At 37.5% G+C, this 13,303-nt stretch overlaps 1 protein-coding gene and 1 long non-coding RNA gene across 21 annotated transcripts in view; one reads left to right on the forward strand and one right to left on the reverse strand.

Moving 5' to 3' along the window:
• Positions 1-4,735: 4,735 nt before the first annotated feature.
• On the reverse strand, positions 4,736-11,602 carry LOC131690107 (uncharacterized). The gene is made up of 4 exons (XR_009305513.1): positions 11,437-11,602; positions 5,550-5,658; positions 5,217-5,410; positions 4,736-4,930 (listed from the first exon to the last, which is right to left on the reverse strand). It is a non-coding gene; the product is annotated as an uncharacterized LOC131690107 (long non-coding RNA).
• Positions 11,603-11,699: 97 nt separating this feature from the next.
• Positions 11,700-13,303, forward strand: part of LOC131690091 (uncharacterized) — a 547,209-nt gene continuing 545,605 nt past the window's right edge. For 12 of the 20 annotated variants that reach the window (XM_058975604.1, XM_058975607.1, XM_058975605.1 and 9 more), the window contains exons 1-2: positions 11,700-11,829; positions 12,511-12,746. In XM_058975604.1, coding sequence (XP_058831587.1) covers positions 11,793-11,829; positions 12,511-12,746 — 273 coding nt within the window. In that variant the 5' untranslated portion in view covers positions 11,700-11,792. Of the gene's footprint in view, positions 11,830-12,186; positions 12,244-12,344; positions 12,747-12,777; positions 12,986-13,303 lie in introns of those variants that run through there. The other 8 variants (XM_058975614.1, XM_058975623.1, XM_058975611.1 and 5 more) reach the window with 8 other exon arrangements.

Consider the following 13,303-nt stretch of genomic DNA (forward strand, 5'->3'; position numbering starts at 1 on the left):
CCACGAATACAAACAACAAAACAGACGCGCCTTTTTTAGACACCTGCGAAACGTCGAGCGTCAACTGAAATCCAAGCCCAAGTCGTTCTGGAAGTATGTTAACGAGCAGCGAAAAGAATCCGGTTTGCCATCTTGTATGTCGTTTAATGGAGTTTTAGGCACTGACACTAAGGAAATTTGCCAACTGTTCTCCGACAAATTTTCAAGCGTTTTTTCCAACGAGCACCTGCCACCACAACAAGTCGCTGCCGCCGCTAATTTAACTCCTTCTCTAGGACGAACCATCAACCGAATTTGTGTCGATAATGCCGCCATTCTTGCAGCAAATGCCAAACTGAAAGCATCTTGTTCCCCGGGTCCAGATGGTGTTCCCTCGATTTTTGTCAAAAAGTGCATCAGCGGGCTTCTTGAACCACTTCGGCGAGTCTTCGAGCTATCACTCACTACTGGTACATTCCCTTCCTGCTGGAAAGCAGCGCACATGTTTCCAGTTCATAAAAAAGGAAACAAATCGAACATTGACAATTATCGGGGAATTTCGTGCTTAAGTGCTGTATCAAAACTGTTCGAGTTGGTTGTGTTAGATCCTATTTTCTTTCACTGCAAACACTACATTGCAGATGACCAACATGGTTTCATGCCTAAACGATCGACAACGACAAACCTGCTCTCGTTCACAACATATGTAATGGATGGATTCGCTGACGGATTGCAAACCGATGCTATTTATATGGATCTATCTGCGGCCTTCGACAAAATCAACCATGATATCGCAATAGCGAAGTTGGACAAACTCGGCATTCATGAACAACTTCTGCGCTGGTTTCGTTCCTACCTCGATGGAAGGCAACTCCAAATCAGCATTAAGGACTGTCTATCTGCACCATTCTTCGCTACATCCGGCATACCACAAGGAAGCCTCCTCTACTTTAATGACGTCAATTTCACATTACAAGGACCCCGCCTTTCTTTCGCCGACGACATGAAAATTTTTCAACAAATACGGGATAAAACCGATGCCGAGCTTCTTCAGAGGGAACTGAACAGCTTTAGTACGTGGTGTGATCTAAACAGAATGGTTTTAAACCCGAGCAAATGCTCAATCGTTACGTTCACGCGGAAACGCCAACCGACTCAGTTTAACTACCATTTCTTCGGCTCGAGCATTCCAAGACACTCTCACATCAAAGATCTCGGAGTCATCATGGATTCGGAATTAACATTCAAACCACATACGTCATACATCGTGGATAAGGCATCACGACAGCTTGGGTTCATCTTCCGAATAGCGAAAAACTTCAGGGACGTATATTGTCTTAAATCGCTTTACTGCGCGTTGGTCCGCTCAACGTTAGAATATTGTTCAGCTGTTTGGAATCCGTACTACCAGAACGGGATTGACAGAATCGAGGCTGTCCAACGCAGGTTCATACGCTTCGCCCTTCGTCATCTCCCATGGCGAAACAGATTTCAGCTGCCGAGCTATGAAAACCGTTGCCAGCTAATACACCTCGATAAACTCAGCATTCGGAGGGACTGCTCTCGAGCCCTGTTCGTCTCGGACTTACTCTCTGCCAGAGTGGATTGCCCTACAATCCTCGGACGTCTGGATCTTCAAGCCCGCGTTAGAGCTCTACGCAATAACTCCCTTCTGCGAGTTCCGTTCAGGAGAACCAACTATGGTTGCCAGAGCGCTGTTACCGGACTCCAAAGAATTTTTAACAGTGTGGCGACGGCCTTTGACTTCAACAGGACGCGGAATGCGATAAAAGTGAAAATGTTGTCAATACTAAAATGTAATTAGTTTAAGCAACCACCATTGGGGCCAAGGGGCCTGTTGGTGAAGGTAATAAACAACATAACATAACTTTATAATTTATTGTTGGACAATGAAATTGCTTGTTTCAAGACGTTTATTATAAATTTACTAGAAGTATTCCGCGTCGAACAATGTGGAAATGTCCTATAATTCTAGGATAGCCACTTTTGTTGGTTAAGCTTTTTCGGGAAATCGGCCGGAATACGAATTACGAATACGAATTAGAACCAACCAGAATTTCCGATTGAACTTTACTTTATCCATAGGTGCACGCAAAGTTCATATATCGATTACTGGAAGCCTATTGGCCGATAGTAGCGCCGGCTAGCGGCTACTTGTTGCCAAAGGCCTTGTTTATGTTATAAAGGCTCGCACAGAGTGAACCCAAATCTACTTATCGAACAGTCAGATGGCTACCTATCGTGCAAAGTAAACAAATATTCTTCTTTCGGAGAACATGCAAAAAATGTATTAGTTAGTTAATATCATGGCGAAATATTTCAATCGTCGAAACAAGACACTGTATTCAGTTTATTATGCTTTTTTGTAACAATGTAAAATAAATTACATGGAATAGTATCAAGAATAAAGTGCTATAAACCACGAAACAGTGGGTTTTCAATTTACTCCATATTAATTTATTGTGTAACTCGGTTGAAGTCACTCAAAATTACAGCAAAAATTATGGGTACCAGAAACAAAGAAGATGGCATCATTTTAGGCAGCGTTGCGCATTCCTCTGTACGGGACTCTATAATACCACAGACACTAATTGTTGTTTGCTTAAAAATGATAGTTATATGTTTTACACATACAATCTGAATTGGATATCATTTATTAATAGCAAAAGTAAAATTACTTTTGGTATGGGTCAAAATCCACATGGAGGGGAAATTCCGGAGAAACTATTGTTGGTTCAGCGCAATTCACAGCAGTCACGAAAGAGTTGACGATACTCCTTTTGTTCACGAGCACTAGATGTGTTTGGTGAATATTGGTTTGGAACTTCCTCTCAACGTGAATTTTGATAATTGTCTTTTAAGCACAAATCTCCGATCAACATGGGGAACGTGCTATTTGAACCAGTCGCTACTGATTCCTGATTCTAGTTCTAGGTTAGTTAGATGAGATATGATTACTATAACAACGTGCTCCGCGTATCAACCTAGGAAAACAACGCATTTTACGCAAGTTAATATTATTATTGAAGCCACACATAAAATACTATCACTTAATTACTTTTGTTTTACTGTATACTGTTCTGCCCAAGTTGTACAGTAATGTTTTCATTTCGAATGGTTACAGTCCAGCGTACCAAGTATTCACGAATAAGCCCACTATTCTGCGATTCAAAATTGCCTTTGAATATACTTAAAACCCAGATATGTTTACCCGGCTATGCTGTGTACAATATGACCACAGCTGATGGACATTTGGGCTACAAAATTTATGTAAAAAATAAGTGTAAACGTCTATTACCTGGGGTATGGCAGTATTCTCACATACATTAACGCGCAATTTTTCTCCCATCCGAATATATTTGACTGCAGCGTCTGAAGGACGTTTGTCAGATGGCTTCCGTATAATTTGGTAAAACCCAACTTTCTCTGGCTTTTCAATATAGTATTAGCTCCTCTTCAAAGGCTTCGAAATACAAAAAAACGAAAGCGTATTCGAAACTGATCGTTCGTATAAACTGTTTCCGCAAAACAATCGATGAATGATCGTAAAGGCTCCTTCTCCGCAAGTTTGTTTGTAATATCTAGCATGAGATCCTTTTCATTACACTCCTGATTCAGAGCGGCCCAAGGAGCGGCCGTAGTATGTGCTTCAGACAATAACTTCTGGGTAAACATTAGTTATTAGAATTCATTGTCCGTTCCGAACCCATAACATTTCTTAGAATTTTTATTACATAGAGAATTTTAGCATATTTCTCGACAAACGTATGATTACGGCCTAAAAGCCAACTGTTAAAATCCACTTTGAATGGAAATTCCGGACAAACCGTTATACGCCAATCACAAATGTTGGTAGTAAACGAAAGAGAAAAGTTTTCTCTTTCCGTATCTGTTGTGAACTGTGTTCAGCTAGTAACGGTTTGTCTGGAATTTCCATTCAAAGTGGATTTTGACAGTTGGCTTTTAGGCCGTAATCATATGTTTGTCGAGATTTGAACAAAAAATGTCTTATTCAATTCAATAATACAATGTTTATTGCTCCAAACGGCAAAATTGATGGTATGAGCATTTTTTTCATTGAAGCAATAATTAACTTTTAATCTCAATAAACATTTCCAGTTTGAATAATTTTACAATCATTGCAATAAAATATTTTTAGAAAAGAGAACGATGTTTGTTACTGAAATGGTTTTATTAAATTCAATAAATAAATGTATTTTCTTTCTAGCAATATTTTTTCACTGAATAAAGTCCATATCATTGAAAAAACGAATATTTTATTGCATGATTGCAAAAAAGTGTAACGTAACTATAATAACTACCGGTGTAAAAACAGATTATTATTTTGGCAACCTATTTACCAACGAACGGTGCGAAAACGGGTGTCTAAATAAAATATTATCGTTTAGCGTAATCAAAATACACACGCATTTGCTTACGCACCGGTGCTGATAGTCTAAATCAATGCTCGCTAGTTTCCCTCTAAGAACGGTTGGTTTCAAAATCGTCCAATGAAGGACGTTCGTTGGACCAATGTGGACATCGTCCAAATAACCGTTCAACGAACGTCCATCGTTGGACCCGTGTTGAACGATTTTGAAACAATTTTTTGGACTTATCAGTGGGTTGCGGCCCGCTTTGGTCTTCACCTTCTTTGTAGGTGGGATCAGCTGTACATCTGATGTATCGGTAGTGTGACCCGCCTGCCTCAGTTTCAGCTTCGTCAAAGGTGGGGATATATTTTCGTTTTACTTCGCATTTTAATCTGTTCCAATTTGGAGATGGTTTCGATGATGGATCTCTTATAAGTAATTCCAACCGCTTTGGTGGCCATAATCGATATTTTCCATCGATCCATTGATGTAGAACTATTGAAAGAACCGGTCGACTCGCTTCATGGTTTGCACAATGCAGAAAAAGTGACCGGTGCCTGAAATGCAGATAACATACCGTAAGGGGACATTATAGTAACTAGCGTTAAAAATACAGTGCTAATCGTGCAATTTATAGTAATAGTTATTGATTCAGTACCAAAACGAGCATATTTTTAACGTTAAATAAAACATTATTTCGCTAGAAATATCCACAGATCACAGTCGCTGAACAAACATAGTTTGCAACACCTGTAACCAACATGCACTGCGTTTTGTTATATGCTTAATTCAAAATCCGATTTGGACTGCAAATTCATAAATTTTTGAGAACAATCCACTTACCTGTATCGTGGATATAACACTGGTTCATTTTATTAACTTTAACAGCAGCACAGTAGATGAATAAAATAACGACTTTTAATGCCAAATGATTCGAGGTTTTGAAAAAAATGCTCCGATGTGATGAAAAAAATTATCGAGAAAAATGACGTTACCATCCGAGGTGTAAGGCACCTCCTGTTCTAAGGTTGCACCCCCTGTTTGAATATACATATTTGAGGCTGTTATAAAGCAGTTGATCAGCGCCGGTTTTGAACTGCCATTAACACAACGCTGATTAAAAATATCAATGTTGCCGCAATTCAGCTATTATTATATGACTATATGAATACTTACTTGATTGGTATGATGACCAATTTTTCATGTGCTAGTAGAAAGGCGATATGGCTTAGATGGAAGAGCGACGAATGTAGTAACACAATGTACCTGGGTTCGAATACAAATGCTGGAAAAAGGAAATGGATTCGCAAAATTTCATCGTGGAAGGTAAGGTTTTGTGGTGCTGATTGACTTTGGGGGACCTAAGCTCCGTTAACCAGTAATTACGAATGGAAAGAAGATTAAATTAATTGAAAAAAAAAATGCCGAAAATTGTTGGTGGAAAAATATTTTTACCATTAGCTTTTCAAGCGCTTTAGAGCAAGCTGAACAATTGCTAAATAATTACAGCTTAAACTGATTTAATCAGCAACTCCTTGTAAAAGCTGAACAAGGTACTGAACAAGTTTTGCTTGCGTGTGGAAAAAGCCTGTTTTCAGCTTACGTAATCAGAAACAGTTGAACGAATGTTATGAGCCACCCAGAACTGCGACTGAAGAAACGCTGCTACAACAGCACTAATCAGCAAATGCTGAATAAATTCTCCAATTTCAACTGGTTAACTATTGAAGAGCAGTAGCTTGAATATTTTAAAACGCAGCTTATCATCATAAGCTGATTAAAAAATCTTGCACATACGTTTTTTCAGCAGAAATTGTTCCTTGGGAAGGAATATACTCAAGAGACCACGAAGCATTATTTAAAGGTTTCAGATATGTTCTATATTCGCATACAGAACATATTATTTACGGCTTCACAGTTCTATAGAGATCATTAAGGTATACTTAGTGTCGGAAAAGGCGAAATAGTATGCCAGAGTAGAGCTAGTTCAGAAGCATCATCTCTCAAATATTACGAAGATCGGTTGACCATATTTCGAATTTTTACTAAAAATGTAAACAAAAGTCACACTCACACATGTCGAAGATGTCAAAATTTTTACAAAATGACAAAATTTTTATGGCGTGTCATAATCGTGCATGGAAAATTTTTCATACAAGTAAAGCATCAATTTATAACTTTTATTCGTATATTTGGCTTAGCTTGGTCTATAAACAATCGGTTAGATGCATTTTGAAGGAAATGGTCAGGAAATCTAGAAGAAATATTAATTTTTGATTACAGTATTTCAAAATATACTATATTTCCAGTTTAAAACTTAAACTGCATTTTTCTCACAATTCGTGTATTTTTATTTTGAAAATGATTATGCCATTGTGTTTCTCAGACAGTTTTACATAGAAAAACATCTAATACATCAAGATAACTTGTGCCAATCGCCAGACACAGCCATTTTAAGCAAAAATCACAGAATTTCTCTTGCTATATCTCAGTAACAAAGCAGAATGTCGAAATTCTGAAAAAAGACACTTTGTATAGACTTTTTAGACAAGGAATGTGACATATCTATCTCAGTTTACTCCAAAATGGCGTTTGTCATAGGATAGCACAACAGCGACGAAGTGTCAAAATTAATGTTTTGCATTTCTCAATAGAAAGGTATTGCAATTGCTCTGAAAACCGACTTTTTAACGGAGGCCCGGAGGGCCGAGTGACATATACCATTCGATTCAGTTCGTCGAGTTCGGCAAATGTCTGTGTGTGTATGTATGTATGTGTGTGTATGTGCGTATGTGTGTGTATGTGACCAAAAATGTCACTCATTTTTCTCAGAGATGGCTGAACCGATTTTGACAAACTTAGTCTCAAATGAAAGGTGCAACGTTCCCATAGGCTGCTATTGAATTTCTAATGGATCCGACTTCCGGTTCCAGAATTACAGGGTGATGAGTACGAACACGCAGAAAATGTCGATTTTAATAAATTCTGCAATGAATGTATAAAGGTGATTTTTTTTCCAAAATATGACCACAACTGCTTCGATTTGTAGTATTAGGTCACTAACATCCATTCAAAGTCTATTTGGCCACATTGGCCACCATCATCGGTTCCGGAAGCCCCGGCGGAAGTATCTAAATTCAGAATAACAGTCACATCGGTTTCTCGGAGATGGCTAGACCGATTCGACTAAGCTTGGCCTCAAATGAAAGGTATTGCGTCCCCGTAAATGGCTATTTAATTTCATCCCGATCCGACTTCCGGTTCCGGAGTTACAGGTTGTGGCGGGCGATCACATAGCGAATTGTGATTCAAACCGATACTCCGATGAAAGCAAAAAAGGTAAAAATTTCGCTAAAATGTCTCTCAAACAACTTAAATTTGCTGTTCTAGGTCACCGACGGCCAACCAAACTTTCGTTGACTACATTGACCACCATAGACGGTTCCGGAAGTGCCCGGGAAAAGCGGCCATCTTTCAAAATTTACGAACTCACATCAGTTTCCCGAAAATGGTTGGGCCGATTTTCACAAACTTAGTCCCAAATGATAGCTATAATATCCCCATAGATGTCAATAAAATTTCGCACGGATCGCTTATATGGTTCCGGAAATATAGACTAAACCGTCCGGTCACATATGAAATTCCCATATAAGCCGGAGCTCAATTTTTTTTTTCAAAGGGGGGACCTCATGAAATTTCAGAAATCGAATTCGTATTTTTGATGCCAAACATCTTTAAAATGCATGAAACGTCGAGATTTTATGTTATCTCGAAACATTTTTTTTTTCTAAAAATCGACTTTTTGGGACTGCCGATTTCGCACCTTTTTGCCTTTCTCAATAGAAAGGTATTGCAATTGCTCTGAAAACCGACTTTTTAACGGAGGCCCGGGGGGCCGAGTGACATATACCATTCGATTCAGTTCGTCGAGTTCGGCAAATGTCTGTGTGTGTATGTATGTATGTATGTATGTATGTGTGTGTGTATGTGCGTATGTGTGTGTGTATGTGACCAAAAATGTCACTCATTTTTCTCAGAGATGGCTGACCCGATTTTGACAAACTTAGTCTCAAATGATAGGTGCAACGTTCCCATAGGCTGCTATTGAATTTCTAATGGATCCGACTTCCGGTTCCGGAATTACAGGGTGATGAGTACGAACACGCAGAAAATGTCGATTTTAATAAATTCTGCAATGAATGTATAAAGGTGATTTTTTTTCCAAAATATGACCACAACTGCTTCGATTTGTAGTATTAGGTCACTAACATCCATTCAAAGTCTATTTGGCCACATTGGCCACCATCATCGGTTCCGGAAGCCCCGGCGGAAGTATCTAAATTCAGAATAACAGTCACATCGGTTTCTCGGAGATGGCTAGACCGATTCGACTAAACTTGGCCTCAAATGAGAGGTATTGCGTCCCCGTAAATGGCTATTGAATTTCATCCCGATCCGACTTCCGGTTCCGGAGTTACAGGTTGTGGCGTGCGATCACATAGCGAATTGTGATTCAAACCGATACTCCGATGAAAGCAAAAAAGGTAAAAATTTCGCTAAAATGTCTCTCAAACAACTTAAATTTGCTGTTCTAGGTCACCGATGGCCAACCAAATTTTCGTTGTCTACATTGACCACCATAGATGGTTCCGGAAGTGCCCGGGAAAAGCGGCCATCTTTCAAAATTTACGAACTCACATCAGTTTCCCGGAAATGGTTTGGCCGATTTTCACAAACTTAATGATAGCTATAATATCCCCACAGATGTCTATAAAATTTCATACGGATCGCTTATATGGGTCCGGAAATATAGACTAAATCGTCCGGTCACATATGAAATTCCCATATAAGCCGGAACTCAATTTTTTTTTCAAAGGGGGGACCTCATGAAATTTCAGAAATCGAATTCGTATTTTTGATCCCAAACATCTTTAAAATGCATGAAACGTCGAGATTTTATGTCATCTCGAAAAAAAAATTTCGACTTTTTGGGACTTTGCCGATTTTGCACCTTTTTTCAGTTCAATATTACCGTGGCTGTTTTTCCTTTTTCAAAATTTTAGAACTCGAATAATGATTTATTTTCCTGTATATAGTTGTCATGTGCTGTATAATAATAAAATGTAATATATGCATTTATAAGTTTTTAATGATATAAACAACGCACACATTCTCGTGATTCATGATTGAGAAAGGCACAATTGCACCGCTAGGTGGATTGAAATAGGTTTTAGAATAGCGGTTCCACGAATATGTGCGAAACCCTAATAAAAAAATTATACACGCACTTTAACCCATATAGTCCAACGATTTCACATATACTTTGTATGATTCTCTGAACAGGTCGTTAGGCTCTTGGATCATAAGATGTTTATTAGGGAAGTCATACGATTTTCTGAGAAATCGAGAAGGTCCGAATTAACCCCACGGTCTTAATAGCCCCATGCTACGGGGCATATTGTAAGCTTCAGCGTTTAAGAATGTTGTAAACAAATGAAAGGGGACAAAGCCTTCGAGCCATAAAATGATATGGTCATTGCGATGATTTATTCCAATTTAGTATAGAGCTGACGATAGTTAAAAGTATTCTCCGAACCTTGAGCCATGCGTTTATTTGTTTGATTATTACAAGAAATTTTGGCAGTATATCCACAGACTAACAGACATAACACTCAAAAACAAAGCTTCGCCCGTTTAACGGTCATTTTAAATATATTTGTAGTTGGGACTGTGGCCACATTTGAAATTATGGCGCCACTGACATATGAACAAGCATATGGGGGATAGACCACTAGTGAAAAATTGTTCCCAAACTTGAGGGGTAACCCACCAGTAAATGAGTGATTGGGACTGTGAATAAAAGGTGGAGCTAGTGTTCTGGGAAAATTGTCGGATCGATGTTTTTTAGGGAATTCCCTCATAGTGTTATGTCTGTTAGTCTGTGGTATATCAGCCGAATATTACGCCTAAAGTGGTTTTTAAGCAGCACTCAAATGCAATATTGCTCGGATAAGCTCTGTTATCCTGATTCTTAAAGCGACTATAAAACCGAACTGATGCCTTGTTCATGGGCCAGCTAGTGGTTAGTTGGGTAGCGTTAGATGGTCTTGAAAACTCATTGTGTAGAAAATAAACAGCGACGTAAAAGGCTTTTCCCGATGCCGTTCGTTTGACGTTTTATAAAAAAAATCCTAGACCTGAATCCTGGAAGAGTCGGATGAGTAGGAGAGCAATCGTATTTTTGCGTCTAAAGCTTTGAAACGAAAATTTGACTTAATTTGCAATTTGGTAATTCTTGTTACTTACGAACTGATCTTATGTTTCTTCAGATATTTTCGCGGATGACAAATGGATCTTTGAACTATTGGTTCGGTTTTAACGATTTGTTTGGGAGAGAAACTGCGAGTACTTTATTTAAAAGTATAATTTATAGATTTTAATTCAAAATAGTAATTTTAATTCAAAAATTGTGTTTCTATTCAGTACAATGAAAGTTATTAACGTTAAAAATCTATCACTTCTTACGTATTTACGAATGTTTAAGACGGAACCCTATATTTAAAGGTTACTCGTGTTACGACAAAAGAATGTTAAAATGTTTTGAAAATATACTTGCTACCCCCGTTAGAAAACGCCAGTCTTCGTAATGTTTGATGTATTTCCAACAAGATTGGTGCGAATATAAAGACACATCGAGCTGGATCAAAAATTCAGAATGAAATTAAGGTGGGTTACTGGTTATTACCTGATTAACAGTAAATAACCCCTAGATTCTGAGGATAAGTTAAAAAATGAGATCACAGATAACAGACGTTCATTTATTAATTTTATTCTGTTCTTTGTAATTTTTACCATTCCTAAACCAAAGTTTCGGATTAAAAATAGATGTTTTTACAAATTTGCATCACCAATTTATAGGGTCTAGAGTACTTTTTTCAAAATCAAGCTAATTTTACTGTTCCAAAGGAAATCGCAGTACTTTTTTCAAAAACCTCTTCACCAATCTGACACTATTCACTGTATCTCAATAAAAAGTAATAAGAAAAGTTGCCAGACTACTAACAAGTAGATTTCATTAGATTGGAACACTTCTCACTTCAAATTCTTGCGTTATGAACGAAACGAAAAGGTGGCTATATAGTTGCCACCGCCGTATAAAGAGTTAAATGAAAGATAATAGTACTATCTACTATACCCGGTCTAATTTATGCACAACATGGGTATGAAAAGGTTATTAGGAAGTTCTGAAAGTCAGATCATGCGCATTTCGAATATACCATCATTATAGTGATCACAGTTTATAGCAATATCCTACGAAGGACATGCGCTCAGTGTCGTCCGAAACACAAGTGTGTTAAATCTTTTTTTCATTAGATGCGTGCGAAAAGAGACGTGTGTTCCAAGTGAAAAATTTCGTATATGCTGTTAAAAAGTGCACTAATTACGACTACTAAAGGTGTCAATTTAACAATTGATTTTTAGGGAACGATCCATGCAAAGATCATTTGAACTAGCATACAGTGATATGTGCATGCATTTTAAAAAAGTTTGCAACTGCTTCAATATCGAATATGTGCAATTAATGTCAGCGATTACCTATGCTAACTAATGTTGTGTGAAAGTTCAGTTAATAGTGAGCACTTGTGCATACAAAAACACGATAATGTGAAGGAAAACAAAGCAGTTGCAAATTTTATAATTTTCCTGCAGTTTGAACATTGCCATTAATTTTAATATTTCATAATACTCATGTGGTTTTCTGACTTTTAATGATTCCAATTGAAAAATAACATTATTTCAAAATCATATACAGCTATGAATTCTAAAACTTTTCTACGTTCAGCTCAATGCATATCGATTTTCTTCTTTGGTAATTAAAAATGCAGTTGCTAGTGAAAATATTTTTTTTATTGTACGATGTAGAGATACAATTGACATTTACGTTTCGTTGCATTAATGTTATCAATGTAGTTGGGGATTGCAGTGAATTAAATATATGAAAAAGATTATCTGCTCATTGTCTTATATGCCATAACAATGATAAGAGCGAACATACTTCGCATTAATACATTATTGACTCACAAAATGTTAAGCAATACAGCCATCTTCATATCAATATTATAGCACAGAAAACTAGGTTGCACTTTACACAGGTCAGCTATAATAAGATCAAGATATCTTTCATGTCATAGACGCATATACGTTGCATACAGAATGGATAATGTCAAAGAAAGACAGTATCACGACCACACGTTATCATCATCGGATATCCCTGCTGTCAATGTGACACCCTTCTCTATGAGCAAGCAGAAACGACTTGGTCCCGCGCCGATTGCTTCTTTTGAGGATACCATAGCTGAGGATAAAAATCGAGTGCGTATCAAGGCTTTCGTAATAGTAGTGCTCTAAGATTTGCTTTTTATTTATCAATCGAAGATGAAGCTTTTTTGTCCCAATTACTATTGCTGATACCACACCCGTCAGTTTTGGTTCCAATAACTAAGTTAGCCGCAAATACTAGTGTTACGCTTTTGTTATCACCAAAATTAATTATTTATGTGCATATATGAGTTACAGTAAAAGTCGTCCCTAAAACTTCCACGTACGCAAACGTAAGTTTTTTTTTTATTTCGCCTTTCATCTAAGTTTTACTTTTACTGATGTTCTATTTATATCAGACTCTCCGTTTAAAGTGTACAGAAAAAATGAAATTTGTCTTCCGAACTATACGATCTTTTTTCGTAAATATATTTTGCATTCTACCCGTAATCTGGATTAAGTAGATTTTATAGCATTTCTTTTACAAATTCCGCGTTTCGCATCATTAGTTGTGATTTCCTTCCTTTCACAGCACGTTTTTGAGTACTTTCAAGAAAATATGTGGTCAGTTTTTGCATAGAACAAACTATGTGGTAATTTTTACCACATAG

This window comes from Topomyia yanbarensis, chromosome 3, assembly GCF_030247195.1.
Source record: "Topomyia yanbarensis strain Yona2022 chromosome 3, ASM3024719v1, whole genome shotgun sequence".
NCBI classification, from domain to species: domain Eukaryota; kingdom Metazoa; phylum Arthropoda; class Insecta; order Diptera; family Culicidae; genus Topomyia; species Topomyia yanbarensis.